The 17,060-nt window shown below is 41.3% G+C and overlaps 1 protein-coding gene across 2 annotated transcripts in view; it reads left to right on the forward strand.

The window, feature by feature from the left end:
• DNAI3 (dynein axonemal intermediate chain 3) overlaps positions 1–17,060 on the forward strand; it is a 94,292-nt gene continuing 77,232 nt past the window's right edge. For both annotated transcript variants that reach the window (XR_009596811.1, XM_027971598.2), the window contains exons 1-3: positions 1–145; positions 7,940–8,018; positions 8,421–8,459. Coding sequence is in view for 1 of the 2 variants with exons in the window: in XM_027971598.2 (XP_027827399.2) it covers positions 7,955–8,018; positions 8,421–8,459 (103 nt within the window). In the remaining variant the exon portion in view is untranslated. The remainder of the gene's footprint in view (positions 146–7,939; positions 8,019–8,420; positions 8,460–17,060) is intronic.

A 17,060-nucleotide genomic window follows, 5' to 3' on the forward strand; every position in this document is an offset into this window, starting at 1 on the left:
AGTTTGCTGGAGGAACTAGACTTTGTGTTCTCGGGACTTGTTTTTCTGAGAGAGTAGAGTCAAACTCTCATCTCCAGCTCCCGAAGGAATTTTTCTCCAGGGTATTGTGAAGAGGCTTCTTCTCCCTTCAGTTTAGCAGTATCAGGTAAGGGAAGCTTTGAGTGGGAAAGGAGGTTTGGAAAACAAGTCAGTATTTTACTCACAAGGGCATTAGGAACACTCGCTGTGCCAGTCGTCACATGGTGAAGACTACATAAATCTACAAAACTTTCTCTGCTTTCAAAGAACTTCCAGCCTAACCGGGGACAAAAGTAATAATGAGAGAGCAGTTAACAACACTCTGAGAACTTTGAGGGCCGGTACCTGTACACAGGTTTTGTATTCCCAGTGCTTTCACATTGCCTGGAACATAGTAGAAACCCAATAATTATTGGATGGATGAATAGATGGATAAAAAGGAAAACAGCATGATCCTGGTCTAGCAGATCAAAGAAGAAATGATTAATGTGGACTGAAGTGATTAGATGTCTTCAGAACTTAAGAAAGGGCTTTAGTAGATGACATGAAGAAGGTAAACAGAGGAACTTTAGCTCTTTGCAAGTAAGGGCCTTGTCTTATTCCTCTGTTGACTTCCAGAACCTGATTGATGTTCAATAATTTCTCTTTCCCCAAGGTGTATTCTGAATGCTGAATGCACTTACAGCAATCCTTCAGGCAGCTCAGAGTTTGAGGTTCCTGGCTTTGCAGAAGCCTGGCATAATTAACTAGGCTGCAGCATGATTAGAAAGTATCAAGGAAAACAGGATTGTATTAGCCTGAGTGAGAAAGTTGCAGAGGCTTCAGAGAGAAGGTTGAATTGAACCTTTAAGAATGAGTAAGATTTCAGCAAGCAGAGATGTGCATCATATGGACGATGGGGGGTGGGGAGGGCAGGGCGTTTTCACTCTCTGTTTAGAGAATGGATAGTAATTCTATGAGGCCAGAGTAGAACTAGAAGAATAGATGTAGTGAGGCTGGCTGCGAAGGGTGTTAAAAGTGACGCTTAAAATTTGGACTCTCTCCTGTTTTGTTAAATCTGGTCTTCAAACCCTGATTGTAAGACTGCCTCATAGTAATTTTAAAAAGGCAGAGTCCCAGGCTCACCCAGATCTACAGAATCACAGTGGGAGTCCAGGAAACTTGCATTTAAGATGAATTCTATTTCTATCCTACTGGAGGAGAATTGGAGAAGGAAATGACAACCCACTCCAGTACTCTTGCCTGGAAAATCCCATGAATGGAGGAGCCTGGTAGGCTACAGTCCATGGGGTTGCAAAGAGTCAGACACGACTGAGCGACTTCACTTTCACTGGAGGAGAATGCCTCTGTGGCTGATAGAAACCCACTTTATATTCCCTAGTATACAGGGAAGTGGCCTGTTAAGATCTGCATTTTAGGAAGAGCACTCTGAAGGCCTGCCCTGTGGGACTGTTCTGGTTGGAACAGAGGCGGGGAGTAAGTTAAATGTTCATGATCTACTTGGTCTAGTGGCAGGGTAGGGGAAGAGGAATCCGTGGACAGAAAAAAAAAATTGCGTGTTTATTTTGACTAACCACTAATTGAAATGCATTCATTGGTAACAAACCACAGTAGTATTCACGGGACCTGTGACTTTGTCATCAAAAGATATTATATACCTTTTCATATAATATCATGGATGTTATATTATTTATGCTCACCACTTCTTCAAAATTAAGGCAGTCATAGAACCACTGCTAGATCTTATTTAATATATTAATAAAGAAGCACATAAATTATTATACCATAATTTTTTAAATAGTTTGATAACTGTATTTCAGTATAATGTAGTCCATGTAATCCCATGTTTTTGTCTGATGCATGGGCTTCACCAGGCTGCCAGAGGGGTTTATGGCACAAGACAGGAACTCCTGATATAAGAGGACATGTTGAAGACCTAAACCAGAGGAGGCTATGGGAGAGGAAAGCTTGGAGTTCAGGAGATATATCAGAGGGAGAAGTCATGATTTAGCATCTACTTAAATAAGTAAATATCTGATATTGGAAATAAATGGAAGTAGGTTAGAAGGGGAGAAACGAGAAGAGAAGACTAACAAATATTGTAGAAACAGTTATCTCTGGAGTGTGGGTGTCTTGCACTTTTCCAAAGATGGCAGAAGAGCCCAGGAGAACCTTGAAGCTTAATCATCAGGATCTTGGTAGAGACTGACCAAGAAGCAGCAGTTCTTGGAAACATACTTACAAGACTCCCAAGATGTTAGTCTTGGATCTTATTCTAAATCTCTATTTTTTAACAAAAGTGAAAGCGATGGAGGCAAACGTGATGAGCTTACATATACTTTGGGAAGATGAAAGAGGATAAAGAGGCTGATGGCCATCTAGACAAGGTCAGATAATTGAAGAAGTCTTAAGGAAGTAATACTTACATAGAAAGACACTAGGTGAAGATGAGGTTCCAGTGCTACAGGTTTTCTTAGAATTAAAAATCTCATGAATGGCTGTGAGCCACACAGGCATATATGTAACAGATGAGAATGTGTACAGGTATGTGCAATACAGCAGAATAAACTGAAGAGAGGAAGCTAACAACTGTTTACATTGCTGTATTATGTCAGTTATAATTCATGTCATTTATCCCTTCATTTGCAGTAGTTGCCTTCCTGAAGCCTCATAGAAAAACAGTCCCAGGCAAATCTTTAGTTTGGAACAAAGTCATGGACAGCTCTGAATGCAATGCTCCTCATTATCAGTGGAGTACCATCACAGGTTTTGAACATGAACTGTTGCGCAGAGCATGTATCCAGTACAGTTGTCCCTCAGTATCTATGGCAGGGTTTCTTTTTCAGGCTCCTCCATAGATACCAAAATCCAAGAGTGCTTTTATAAAATGGTGTATTATTTACAAAACCTAAGCACATCTTCCTGTGTACTTTAAATCATCTCTAAATTACTTTTAATACCTAACACAATGTAAATAATAGTCAGTGCATGGCAAATTCAAGTTTTGCTTTTTGAAACTTTATGGAATTTCTTTCCTCAATGTTGTTGATCTGAGTTGGGTTGAATCCAAGATTGTGGAACTCGCAGTTATGGAGGAGGGTCCACTGAACTCACTTCTTTTGTCACTCCCAATTGTCTTTTACTGTCGTTATGGAAGGTAGAAAATGTGTCCTTTGGTGCACTGGTAGCAAAAAGGCATTCTGGAATGAATGAGTTAATTTACAAAGAAAATTGATCAAAAATACTTACATGGAATTCTTAAATATTTGTAAGTATTATCTTTCATAAATTCTGTTTTTAAATTCAATCAGCTATGGTGGCTTTGAAAACCAATTGTAGCACAAGCCTCCAGGGTAGACATAATCTTTATTTTAGGAATAGATGAATATCTCTTCTGCTACTCTTAATCATGATGGATTTACTTCTGTTGGGAACAGGAAAAATATGGTGAGCATTTCAGAGTAATTTTGATAAAATGATATCTGTATTGAAAGTTTTCTGTGACCTTGAAGTAGTCGATTTAATGAGAGAATTTTGGAAAATATAATATAGCACATTCACTACACAAAATATGCTGTTGGTTTTATGAAAAATTTTAGTAAGACCTGCTGTAATTAAGGACTTCCCAGATGGCTCAGTGGTAAAGAACCCACCTGCCAATGCAGGAGATACAAAAGGCTAGTATTCCCTTTCCTACCAAGGATGCAAGGGAGCAACAGACTAGCTAAAAAATGTTTCCTAAGGCCCTAACAGGCTTCTCTGGTGGCTCAGACAGTAAAGAATCTGCTTACAACGCAGAAGACACAGGTTCAATTCCTGGTTCAGGAAAATCCCCTGGACAAGGAAACGGCAACCCACTCCAGTATTCTCGCCTGGGAAGTCCCAGGTACAGAGGAGCCTGGAAGGCTACAGTCCGTGGAGTCACAAAGAGTTGGACATGGCTGAGTGACTGAGGACACCCATGCACATTTAATAGCAACATTTGAAGAGAACTGGGCGCATATAATTGATTTGACGTTTCTTGGGATGGTTTATGTTAAGCTGAGACCTATACATTCAAGTGGCACCTGTCTGGAACCTGTGATTATTTTACTTCATGTGGCAAAGAAGAATTAAATTTGTAGGTGAACTTCAAATTGCTAATCGGTTGACCTTAAAAGAGAAAGATCATCCTTTATTATAGAGGTGAGTCCAAGGTAATCACCAGGGTTCTTAAAAGTGGAAGAGGGAGGAGGAAGAGAAGGTAAGAATATTCTATGCGAGAAGGACTTAAACCCACCATCAGTGGTTTTGAAGATAGAGCCAGAGTGCCCACAAGCCAAGGAATGCTGAGGTCCTCCAGTAGTAGGAAAAGGCAAGGAGATGAATTCTCCCCTAGAACCTCTAGAAAGGATGGAAATGTTGATGCATTTCCTTGTTGATACATTGATTTTAACCAGACTTTGAAACTATAGAACCGTGAGATAAATTTTTACTGTTTTAAGACACTAAGTTTGTGATAACTGTTTTAGCAGCAATAGAACACTAATACAGCATGCATACTGCTTATTCATAGAAAAAAAGAAGAGTGAAGCCGTTAGTCACTCAGTCATGTCCACCCCATTGACAGTAGCCCAAAAGGCTCCTCTGTCCATGGAATTCTCCAGGCAAGAATACTGGAGTGAATAGCTACTCCCTTCTCCAAGGGATCTTCCCAACCCAGGGATGAAACATGGGTCTCCTGCTTTGCAAACAAATTCTTTACCATCTGAGCCACCAGGGAAGTTATTCACAGTTTACGTAGAAGCCTTTTTTTTTTAGATTGGAATTTCATAAGCTAAGAATAGAAGAAGGGGAAGAAGGACCAAGGAATCATTAACAATTTTTCTTGGTACATATACTGTGCCAGTTACAGAGGTCACAATAATAGGAAAGAAAATGAACCTCCATCCTCTCAGTATATAGTCTATTTCACATGCCCCAAATTGAGCTCCCAATCTTCCCTTTCAAAACGATTCTTCCTGGGGAATTCCCATCTCAATAAACAGCAAACCTATGCTTTCAGTTGTTGAGGCAAAACTCACTAAAGTCATCCTTGATTTCTTTCTTTCTCCCAGAACCTGCATCCAAGTCATCAGCAAATACTGTGGGTTCTACAAAATCTATCCTGAATCCAGTCAGTTTTTCCATCCCACTCTCACCTCCCTGATCTAAACTGCCACTATCTCTTTCTTGGATAATTGACTGTCTTTTAATTGGATTCTCTACTTCAGTTCTTTCCTTGCTGTAGTCTTGGCATCACAGCAGCCACAGTGATTCTCAAAATGTGAATCAAGTCAAGTGAGGTAACTCCCCAGCTCAAAAACATCCAAAGCTCCCCACTTCGTTCACAGTGAAACCCAAAGTCCTTCTCCATGACCTAGCCCTCTTGTGGTACATTATATAATTGCCCCCAACTATCCACCTCCCTTGTAGGAGGATCATCATTCCGACCCATTCCTAGGCAAGCATACATTCTTACCCCCTTATCAGGATTGACTGTGTGATTTGGTTGAGCCAATGGAATGTAAGCAGGAAAAAGGACAGTGCACCAGTGTCAAGGAGAAGAGTTAGAAAGCATTACTCAATTTTATTAGCTCTTACTTTTTCTTCTGCCGCAAAAGTAGTATGTGTCAAATAGGCACTGCTCCTTCAGCCTGTGTCGCAGAAAAAGACTGGAACCAACATCTCACCCACAGCCATAATAAAGAACATGGGAAGAAAGAAATGTTTGCTGTTGCATGTTACTGAGCAGTAAAGAGCATTTGTTTCTACAGCAAAACTGACTGTTAATATAGCTGCATTACCTCTCCAACCAACTTCAGGTCCTAGTCTTCCCCTGAGTCTCTCTGCTCCAACCATCACGACCTTCTTGCGTTTTCCTGAAGCGCCACACAAACACTTGCCCCAGAATCACTACACCTACCATTCCCTCCGCCTGGAAATACCCTTTCCTTCCTGAGATACCTGCATTTCCGGCTCCCTCCCTTCTCTTGGGACTTTGCTTCAATGTTGCTTACGTGAGGTCTCCCTGCGTGCACTCTCTCTCCTCCTACACCCACCTCTGCTTTTCCTTTTCTCCTTAATAGTTATCATCATTTGAGGGACTGATTATTTTGTTCCTTTCTTTGCTGTCTCTTTCCCCACTAGAACACAAGCTCTATCAGGGCAGGGCTTTTGCCAATTTCTTCACAGCTATATTCCTAATACTTAGGAAAGCATCTGGCACATTATAGTCACTCAGTAAGTATTTGTGAAATAAACAGTGTGTGGGGGTGTGTGTGTGTGCACGTCAGGTGAGTTTGGGTGACCTTCACAAGGTTTCTGTGTATTTTAAGTCAAATATAGCTGGGATAGAATATAGAGACGGGTACATTGATAAGAATCTTCTGAGAAGAAGACTAGGTCCAAGATGTGAAATTGCACTAAGGCTGGGAAGTAGGATGGAGGAGGCTCAACAGGCTGAAACAGTGGGTCAGAGCCATCCATTGCACAATAATTAGCCTAAGGCCACTAAGCTGGTAGAAGGGTCTATTTTTAATCCCTGCTGGTCAAACTCCTGAAATCACATCTTACCCATCTAACAAGACGGATCAGAGCTGATCATTGAGATGACAGGGATTTAGTGTCATGGCAATGACCTTGGACATGTTATATCCTGTCAAAATTGTTGAGTAATTCCACAGAAAACTTTTGGAGGTATTCTCTGAGAGTGCAAATAAAGACACAATGGTTACATGTACACATTCTAGGACAAAAGTACTACTTAAATTTGGTTGTTTTTCATTCTAAGTGGTGTCTGCACTTTGCAGCCCCATAGACTGCAGCACGCCAGGCTTCACCATCTCCCAGAGTTTGCTCAGTCTCACGTCCATTGAGTCAATGATGCCATCCAACAATCTCATCCTCTGTCTCCCCTTTCCCCTCCTGCCCTTAATCTTTCCCAGCATCAGAGTTTTTTCCAATGAGTTGGCTTTTCATATCAGGTGGCCAAAGTATTGGAGCTTCAGTTTTAACATCGGTCCTTCCAATGAATATTCAGGGTTGATTTCCTTTAGGATTAACTGGCTTTCTCTCCTTGCAGTTCAAGGGACTCTCAAGAGTCTTCATCAACACCACAATTGAAAAGTATCAATTCTTCAGTGCTCAGCCTTGTTTATGGTTCATCTCTTACATCCATACTTGACTACTAAAAAAATCATAGCTTTGACTATATGGATCTTGGTCGGCAAAGTGACATCTCTGCTTTTTCATATGCTGTCTAGGTTTATTTATATCATTCAAAAATCATGCATATATATACACATTGTGAGTCTGTGCCTGCCTATGGACTTTAGGCCTGTGTTTGTAGCTGGGACACTTGCCGGGCACAGGGGAGCACAGAGCAGCTTCCTGAAATGGAAACAGTAGCAGGAGGCAGGGGATCCAGTGTCCTCTTTTGTGCTTCCGTGGCAGGATCTGTGGCGGAAACCTTGACGTGTCTCTTGCCAAAACTTCAGCTTCAGCTGAATGGCTCCCCTGGAATGGCAAGATCTCACTAGGAAGACTGTTGTTGCCTTGTGAAGATACATGTTGATTTGCTGTTGTTTAGTTGCTAAGTCATGTCCAGCTCTTGTGACCCCATGGACTGTGGCCCACTAGGATCCTCTGTCCTTGGAATCCTCCAAGCAAGAATACTGCAGTGGGTTGACATTTCTTTCTCCAGGGTATCTTCCCCACCCAGAGATTGAATCTGTGTCTCCTGCACTGGCAGGCAGATTCTTTACTAGTGAACCACTAGGGAAACTCACATGATGATTTAGCCAAAGACAAAACTTAGGAAATATATTCTTATGTTTATTAGATGATAATACTTACTATTTGAAACTATAAATGATGCTAATGATATCCTCTCTTTATGCAGCTGAAAATCTGAGCCATGGCTCCAAAACCTCAAAAACGAAAGAAAACAAAACATGCCAAAACCAAAATGCCATTACCTGGTAGGACTGTTTTTTCATTTATGGGATTTTTATGGATTTAGTATTTGTACATCTGTTAGCAGCCGAAACAATCATGGTTTTATCTCTCAAACAGTTTTTGCTGTCATAAAGTCAAATGCAAGTGGAATTCAAAATATGGGGATTTATTATTATTTTTATTCATATCATTATAATATCAACTAAATATCATATAATAAATGACATAAATGTTATAGCAAATATATCATTATGAGATTATTCGGTGAGAAAGACAATTATTCAGTTTCTATTTGATTATTAATAAATAGCTTAAATCTTCATTGTTTATTTGCTTTTGTGTTTTATGTTTTAAGACTTGGTAGAAGACTAAGATACATATCTGATTCAAAAATGTAAATTTAACATCATTTTATTATATTCTAGTTAGTGAAGAAGCAGAACCCTTGAATATGGAGAGCATGGGTAAGTGGAAATACAATTCAGAATCCATGTCCCCAGTTCTGCAACATTTTAATATGCAACAAGCAAGGGAGAATACTATAAATTGAAATGATTGAAGAAAATGTGCATATACTAAAAGTACATCATGTTATTTAGAATATAAAATAAAATTTTTGAAGAAAGATTGAAAGAGTGGAAGAGAGAATTTCAAACTGAACAGTCTCTTAAAAATCTAACATCCTATGATTGTTGAGAGACCTTTTGAAACTATAGAGTGTGTTGTTTATTTTGTAACAATAAAGTTGTTGCTTTTTTATAAAAATGTTTTTCAAACTCTGGCTCACGGGCAACATGTATCTGGACGTCATCTTAGGGTTCTATTATTTCAAGGAAAGAAGCTGATTTTTAAGCAAATAGACTAGAACTTAAACAACCAAACTGATGATGTTCCTACTTTTAGAGGCTAAATGATCTTATTCTAACAACTTTTATTTTTGTCATTGTTGTTGAAACTTTCTCTTCGAGTTTTCTTAGATCATGCAGTTCATGTTTAGAAACAGGGAAACACATATATTGTTGATTCACTAACATTGAACTCACAGCCAACAACACTGTAAGTCAGGCCTGGCATGTTTATCTAATAATGCACATGTTTTCTTGTAAAGTACATCACAGCCTTCTTGCACGTAGGAACACTAGACAGCACTCTAGCTGTAAGCTCAGGGACCATTTTAAACAGGCAAATCACCAACACAAAGCACAAGAAATGTGACCCCACATCAACGGTAGAAAGGACACTGGCTTGACAGCAAGTAGAAGATGGTAGAGCCTCCTTGGCCACATGTACATTGGGTAACTCACATTTTTTGCCGCCTTAAAGCATGTCCACTAGTGAACGTGAAAGTGCCACAACTATTGATCTTGGGTTACAAATGCATTTTAGAAAGTGAATTTGCAAGTACAAAATTTGTGAATAATGAGAAGGGAGCATATTTATTTATTTGTGCATTTATATCCTAATCACACACACACCCATGCTGACTCGTCCTTGCGTATGCTCGCTACCTCTCACCCTCTCTCTTCTCTCTCTCCCTCCTACACTTCTCTCCTCCCTCTCTCCCTTTCTTTCTCTCTCTCTGTTTCTTTCTTGCATACACGCAAGCTTCAGGAGAACAGAAACCCTTGTTTACCCCTGTACCCCAGTGCCCATCTTGATACAGAATAAACACTCAATAAATATTTGCTGATTGAGTGAGTGAATGAATACATTGCTTTCCCTATTCTTACTTTCTAGATAGACCAGCAGCACTCCCGCCCTGCTTCGTTCTATGTTCTATCTCTCAGCCAGTTTTCTCCTAGGTAGCACTTGTCACCATTTGTCCTTGTTTCTGAGGGTATTTATAGGCTTAACATCTGTCTCCCCCTCTAGATTGTATACCCAACACTAGCACCATGTTTTTTGCATAGTAGGTGCTCAGTAAATATTTTCTGACTAAATAACGAGTAAGCAGATCCATGACTTAGTATGCATGCATGCATGTTTCTTTAAGGAAGAAAAAAGAAATTTCAGCACTTTGTAGTGAGAGTTGAGGGGTTTGATTTAGCATCCCTTTGTCCTACAACCTCTGTCTCTACTCTCTACTCCCAGACTCCCTTGCTGTGGGCTCCTGTAATTGCCAACTGTCACTCAAGGCTTGGGGCTGTCATGCTGCTTGAGAGTAGGATTCCGTCTCCTACCAAGGACAAAGGGATCAACAGACTAGCTAAAAAAAATGTCTCCTAAGGCTCTAACAGCCTTCCTTGGTGGCTCAGACAGTAAAGAATCTGCTTGCAATGCAGGAGACACAGGTTCAGTCCCTGGGTGGGGAAGAGGCCCTGAAGAAGGAAATGGCAAGCCACTCCAGTACTCTTGCCTGGAGAATCTCATGGACAGAGGAGCTTGGCAGGCTACAGTCCATGGGGTTGCAAGAGTTGGATACTACTTACCTACTAAATCATCACCACCAAGGCCCTAACAGTCAGTGTCTGGAGGTTTCTAGAGATGATGTGTGATTAACATTTATTGAGCTTTGTGTCAGGAATACTTCTCTAATTGCTTTAGCCCTAGGAAGTTAGCGTTACTGTGGCCATTAGAAGATGGAGGTGCTGTGACTCCCAAAAGTTAAATAATTTACCCAAATTATGGGTCACACTTTAATACAGGTTAGAACATCCATGGTATATTAATGGCTTATGGCCAATGTAACAAGTCACCACAAATTTATTATTGTACTGTATTATATTGAATCTGAAATTGCTTTCCCTGGGGTAAAATCAAATTGCTCATAGGGCTGGTTCTTCTGGAGTCTCTGAAGGGATAGTCTGTTTTCTTACCTTTACCACCTAAAGGCTCCCAGTGTTAATTGACTCTTGGCCCCTTCCTCTGTCTTCAAAACCAGCAGCGTACCATCTTCTAATCTTTCTCTGACTTTGACCTCTGCCTCCCTGTCACCTCTCCTCCTTGATATTGACCCTCCAGCCTTCATCTTATAAGGACCCTTGTGATTTCACGTGACCCACCTCAGAAGCCCAATAACCTTCTCATCTCAAGATCCTGACCTTAATCACACCTGCAAGTCTCTTTTGCCATGTAAGGCAACCTGTTCACAGGTTTCGGGAATTAGGATATGGCTGTCTTTGGGGGAAGCATTATTCTGTTTACCACAAGAAATTAAGAGCACAGCTTTTGGAATTAGACAGATGTGGTTTGAGTCATAATTCTGCCACTTAAAGACTGTGGCCACAAATGACTTCACCTTTTTTGAGCTTCTTCCCCATCTGAAGAATGAGGTAGTGACACTCATCTCATGAGCATGAGGCAGAAGGGAAATTAGGGCGATTAGAAGGGAAATTAGACCACAGGGCGGTCACAGAGAAGGTTTGCATTAACTGTTGTTACTGTAACGGTAGGGAAATAGATTAATAAATGAGAATGAAGAGTCCAAAAATGAACTCACATATATATGGTCAATTGATTTTCAACAAAAGGAGAAGAGACAGTCTTTTCAATAAACGATTTTGAAACAATTGGATATCTACAGGCAAAAAAGTGAACTTCAAACCATACTGCACATCACATACAAAAATTATCTCAAAATGGATCATAGACCTAAATGTAAAACCAGATATTATAAAACTTCTGGAAGAAAACATAGGAGAAAAATATTTGTGACCTTGGATTAGGCAAAAATTTCCTAGAAAAAAACACCCCAAACTGTAAATCCTAAGAAGTCTTTGCCTAACTGGTTTTCTGTTTTATGAAATTCTAGTCAGAATGAGCTAAAGAATGAGCTCTTGCTATGTGCAACAATATAAATGAATTTCAAAATAATCGTGCTAAGCAAAAGAAGGCAAACAAAAAGCATATAACATGCAGGTCCGTCTAGTCAAGGATATGGTTTTTCCTGTGGTAATGTATGGATGTGAGAGTTGGACTGTGAAGAAGGCTGAGCACCGAAGAATTGATGCTTTTGAACTGTGGTGTTGGAGAAGACTCTTGAGAGTCCCTTGGACTGCAAGGAGATCCAACCAGTCCATTCTGAAGGAGATCAACCCTGGGATTTCTTTGGAGGGAATGATGCTGAAGCTGAAACTCCAGTACTTTGGCCACCTCATGAGAAGAGTTGACTCATTGGAAAAGACTCTGATGTTGGGAGGGATTGGGGGCAGGAGGAGAAAGGGGTGACCGAGGATGGGATGGCTGGATGGCATCATGGACTCGATGGACATGAGTCTGAGTGAACTCCAGGAGTTGGTGATGGACAGGGAGGCCTGGCGTGCTGTGATTCATGGGGTTTCAAAGAGTCGGACACAACTGAGCGACTGAACTGAACTAAACTGATAAATAGTCCATAAAAAACAAACTACTGATCTATAGAAATGGAAAGCAGATCACTGATTGCCTGGGAATAAGGAGGGGTGCTGGGAGAAGGGGCAGAGAGAAATTTTTGTGTAATATGGTTGTGTTGTTTATCTTGATTGTGGTGATAGTTTCATGGGTCAATGCATTTATTAATCAATTTGTAGACTTTAAATATCTATGGCTTATTATTTATCGGTTATATCTCACTAGCACTATTTTCAGAAGAGTAAATCAAAATGTTAAAAGAAAGATATGGATGAATGCATGGGACTTATGTACATACGGGTTCGGTATGCAGGATTGGCCTAATTGCCGTGTGGCCTGTGATTTGTACTGCACAGCCTGCATCCTTGTGCACATAGGATTCCCAGCGAGTTAGTTGTGGAGAGCTTGAGTCTGTCTTGAACCCCTGCTCTACCAAGCTACTAGGTGAATAACTGCACTCACCACATCCTGTGCAATGTACCTTTGTTACCTCCCTGACTGTGTGTGAAGAGGAGCAGGACCCTCTCCTGTGCTACTCTGTGTTCACACATTTGAGAGAAAGTACAGCATGCTAGATACAGTGCAGGGAATTTGGTTTGGAACCTAGGTCCCCTATATCTAATTCCTAGCCCCTGACCTTGGATACTTTATTCGTACTCTGAGGGCTTCAGTTTTCTCAGCTAAAAAATGCAGGCAGTTACAATAATGTCTTCAGAATGTTGTTATAAAGAGTAAATAAATTAATAATCTGTGTAATGTGCTTGGAACAGTGCCTGGCAGTAGGTGCTTCCCAGAAGCTTTTATACAACAGGCTGTTTTTCGCTGATGCTGTCATTCACTCACTGCAGTGGGCTGGTAAAATGCCCAGCAGGTCTTGCCCCCGTGGAAGCACTTCTGACCTCTACAAGCTTCAGGAGGCCCTGCATGCCTTCTGCTCTGCTCCAGCATCTTTCTCACCCTCCTGGACCAGCCAGTTGCCCACTCTGCTAGAGGCACGGCAGAGCCCAGAGCCCATCTCACCACAAATCACCAGAGCCTCATTGTTATGCACTTACAGTGCTGTCTTCAGTGCAGGTCTCAAAGCCTAAATAACAGCAATTCTTTCATTAAATTTAGCCAGAGATCCTTGGGGTGTCCAGAAGTGTCAGGCCTTGCTCTGTTTAGTTTGGCCATTGTTCAGATAGGGCGTGGAGGTACTAGACTATAGTAGTTCTGTGTGGTCTACTGGCTACTAGTTGCCTACAGTTACTACTGATTGTAGATCCCAGCCAGAAACAGGCTAGTAATACTACTACCTTCTAGATAAAGGAATGTAAGATCCTATATTAAAGTTGCCTTGAAAAAGACAAGTTAGTGACTTCCCTGGGGATCCAGTGGCTGACTCTGCTCTCCCACGCAGGGGAGCCCAGGTACAACCCCTGGTCAGGGTACTAGATCCCATATGCTGCAACTAAGACCCAGGGCAGCCAAATATTTTTTTAATGCTCAGTTAGTGTGAAAGGATTATTTTTATGACAAAATCTCCCAGTAGGATTTGAAGTATGTTTAGTGACAGTGGGTGACATAGAACACATCTTGGTCTCTGCCCTTCCAGTTTCTTGGGTGGTAGGAAGCTTTTCTGGCCTTTGTGAGCACCTCTGTTCATGAAAGACAGCCAGGTGGCTGTCCTTTCCAGCTCTAGCTCTGTGTGGGTCTCACGGTTCCACCTAGTGGTTTTCTAAGGCAAAACTGTAAGAACTCTTACTAGGCATTCAGTTCAGTACAGTTCAGTCACTCAGTTGTGTCCAACTCTTTGCGACCCCATGAACTGCAGCACGCCAGGCCTCCCTGTCCATCACCAACTCCCAGAGTCCACCTTAACCCACGTCCATTGAGTCGCTGATGCCATCCAACCATCTCATCCTCTGTCGTCCCCTTCTCCTGCCCTCAATCTTTCCCAACATCAGGGTCTTTTCAAATGAGTCAGCTCTTTGCATCAGTTGGCCAAAGTATTGGAGTTTCAGCTTCAACATCAGTCCTTCCAATGAACACCCAGGACTGATCTCCTTTAGGATGGACTGGTTGGATCTCCTTGCAGTCCAAGGGATTCTCAAGAGTCTTCTCCAACACCACAGTTCAAAAACATCAATTCTTCGGCGCTCAGCTTTCTTTATGGTCCAACTCTCACATCCATTCATGACCACTGGAAAAACCATAGCCTTGACTAGATGGACCTTTGTTGGCAAAGTAATGTCTCTGCTTTTGAATATGCTATCTAGGTTGGTCATAACTTTCCTTCCAAGGAGTAAGCGTCTTTGAATTTCATGGGTGCAATCACCATCTGCAGTGATTTTGGAGCCCCCCAAAATAAAGTCAGCCACTGTTTCCACTGTTTCCCATCTATTTCCCATGAAGTGATGGGACCAGATGCCATGATCTTAGTTTTCTAAATGTTGAGCTTTAAGCCAACTTTTTCACTCTCCTCTTTCACTTTCATCAAGAGGCTCTTTAGTTCCTCTTCACTTTCTGCCATAAGGGTGGTGTCATCTGCATATCTGAGGTTATTGATATTTCTCCTGGAAATCTTGATTCCACCTTGTGCTTCCTCCAGCCCAGCGTTTTTCATGATGTACTCTGCATATAAGTTAAATAAGCAGGGTGACAATATACAGCCTTGACATACTCCTTTTCTTATTTGGAACCAGTCTGTTGTTCCATGTCCAGTTCTAACTGTTGCTTCCTGACCTGCATGCACGTTTCTCAAGAGGCAGGTCAGGTGGTCTGGTATTCCCATCTCTTTCAGAATTTTCCACAGTTTGTTGTGATCCACACAGTCAAAGGCTTTGGCATAGTCAATAAAGCAGAAATAGATGTTTTTCTGGAACTCTTGTGCTTTTTCCATGATCCAGAGGATGTTGGCAATTTGATCTCTGGTTCCTCTGCCTTTTCTAGAACCAGCTTGAACATCTGCAATTTCATGGTTCACGTATTGCTGAAGCCTAACTTGGAGAATTTTGAGCTTTACTTTACTAGCATGTGAGATGAGTGCAATTGTGCAGTAGTTGGAGCATTTTTTGGCATTGCCTTTCTTTGGGATTGGAATGAAAACTGACCTTTTCCAGTCCTGTGGCCCCTGCCGAGTTTTCCAAATTTGCTGACATATTGAGTGCAGCACATTCATAGCATCATCTTTCAGGATTTGAAATAGCTCAAACGGAATTCCATCACCTCCACTAGCTTTGTTCATAGTGATGCTTTCTAAGGCCCACTTGACTTCACATTCCAGGATGTCTGGCTCTAGGTGAGTGATCACACCATCATGGTTATCTTGGTTGTGAAGCTCTTTTTGGTACAATTCTTCTGTGTATTCTTGCCACCTCTTCTTAATATCTTCTGCTTCTATTGGGTCCATACCATTTCTGTCCTTTATTGAGCCCATCTTTGCACAAAGTGTTCCCTTGGTATCTCTAATTTTCTTGAAGAGATCTCTAGTCTTTCCTATTCTGTTGTCTTCCTCTATTTCTTTGCATTGGTCACTGAGGAAGGCTTTCTTATCTCTCCTTGCTATTCTTTGGAACTCTTCATTAAAATGGGTATATCTTTCCTTTTCCCTTTGCTTTTCACTTCCCTCTTCACAGCTATTTGTAAAGTGGAAAGTGAAAATGAAGTCGCTCAGTTGTGTCTGACTCTTTGCGACCCGTGGACTATAGGCCACCAAGCTCCTCCGTCCATGGGATTCTGCAGGCAAGAATACTGGAGTGGGGTGCCATTTCCTTCTCCAGGGGATCTTCCTGACCCAGGGATCGAACCCAGATCTCCCACATTTCAGGCAGACGCTTTAACCTCTGCACCACCAGGGAAGGCTTCCTCAAACAGCCATTTTGCTTTTTTTGCATTTCTTCTTTGGGGATGGTCTTGATTTCTGTCTCCTGTACAATGTCATGAACCTCCGTCTATGGTTCATCAGGTGCTCTATCAGATCTAGTCCCTTAAATCTATTTCTCACTTCCACTGTATAGTGATAAGGGATTTGATTTAGGTCATACCTGAATGTTCTAGTGGTTTTCTCCACTTTCTTCAATTTCAGTCTGAATTTGGCAATAAGAAGTTCATGATCTGAGCCACAGTCAGCTCTCGGTCTTGTTTTTGCTGACTGTGTAGAGCTTCTCCATCTTTGGCTGCAAAGAATATAATCAATCTGATTTTGCTGTCGAGCACCTGGTGATGTCCATGTGTAGGGTCTTCTCTTGTGTTGTTGGAAGAGGGTGTTTGCTATGACCAGTGCATTCTCTTGGCAGAACTCTATTAGCATTTGCCCTGCTTCGTTCTGTACTCCAAGGCCAAATTTGCCTGTTACTCCAGGTGTTTCTTGACTTCCTACTTTTGCATTCCAGTCCCCTATAATGGAAAGGACATCTTTTTGGGGTGTTAATTCTAGAAGGTCTTGTAGGTCTTCATAGAACTGTTTAACTTCAGCTTTTTCAGCATTACTGTTCAGGGCATAGACATGGATTACTATGATATTGAATGGTTTGCCTTGGAAATGAACAGAGATCATTCTGTCGTTTTTGAGACTGCATCCAAGTACTGCATTTCAGACTCTTTTGTTGACTATGATGGCTACTCCGTTTCTTCTAAGGGATTCCTGCCCGCAGTAGTAGATATAATGGTCATCTGAGTTAAATGTACTAGGCATTGGACACTGAAAATTATAGCTAGCAGTATGATTTTAAAGGATAACTTGCATGTGAATCAAG

This window comes from Ovis aries, chromosome 1 (genome assembly GCF_016772045.2).
Source record: "Ovis aries strain OAR_USU_Benz2616 breed Rambouillet chromosome 1, ARS-UI_Ramb_v3.0, whole genome shotgun sequence".
Classification (NCBI taxonomy): Eukaryota; Metazoa; Chordata; class Mammalia; order Artiodactyla; family Bovidae; genus Ovis; species Ovis aries.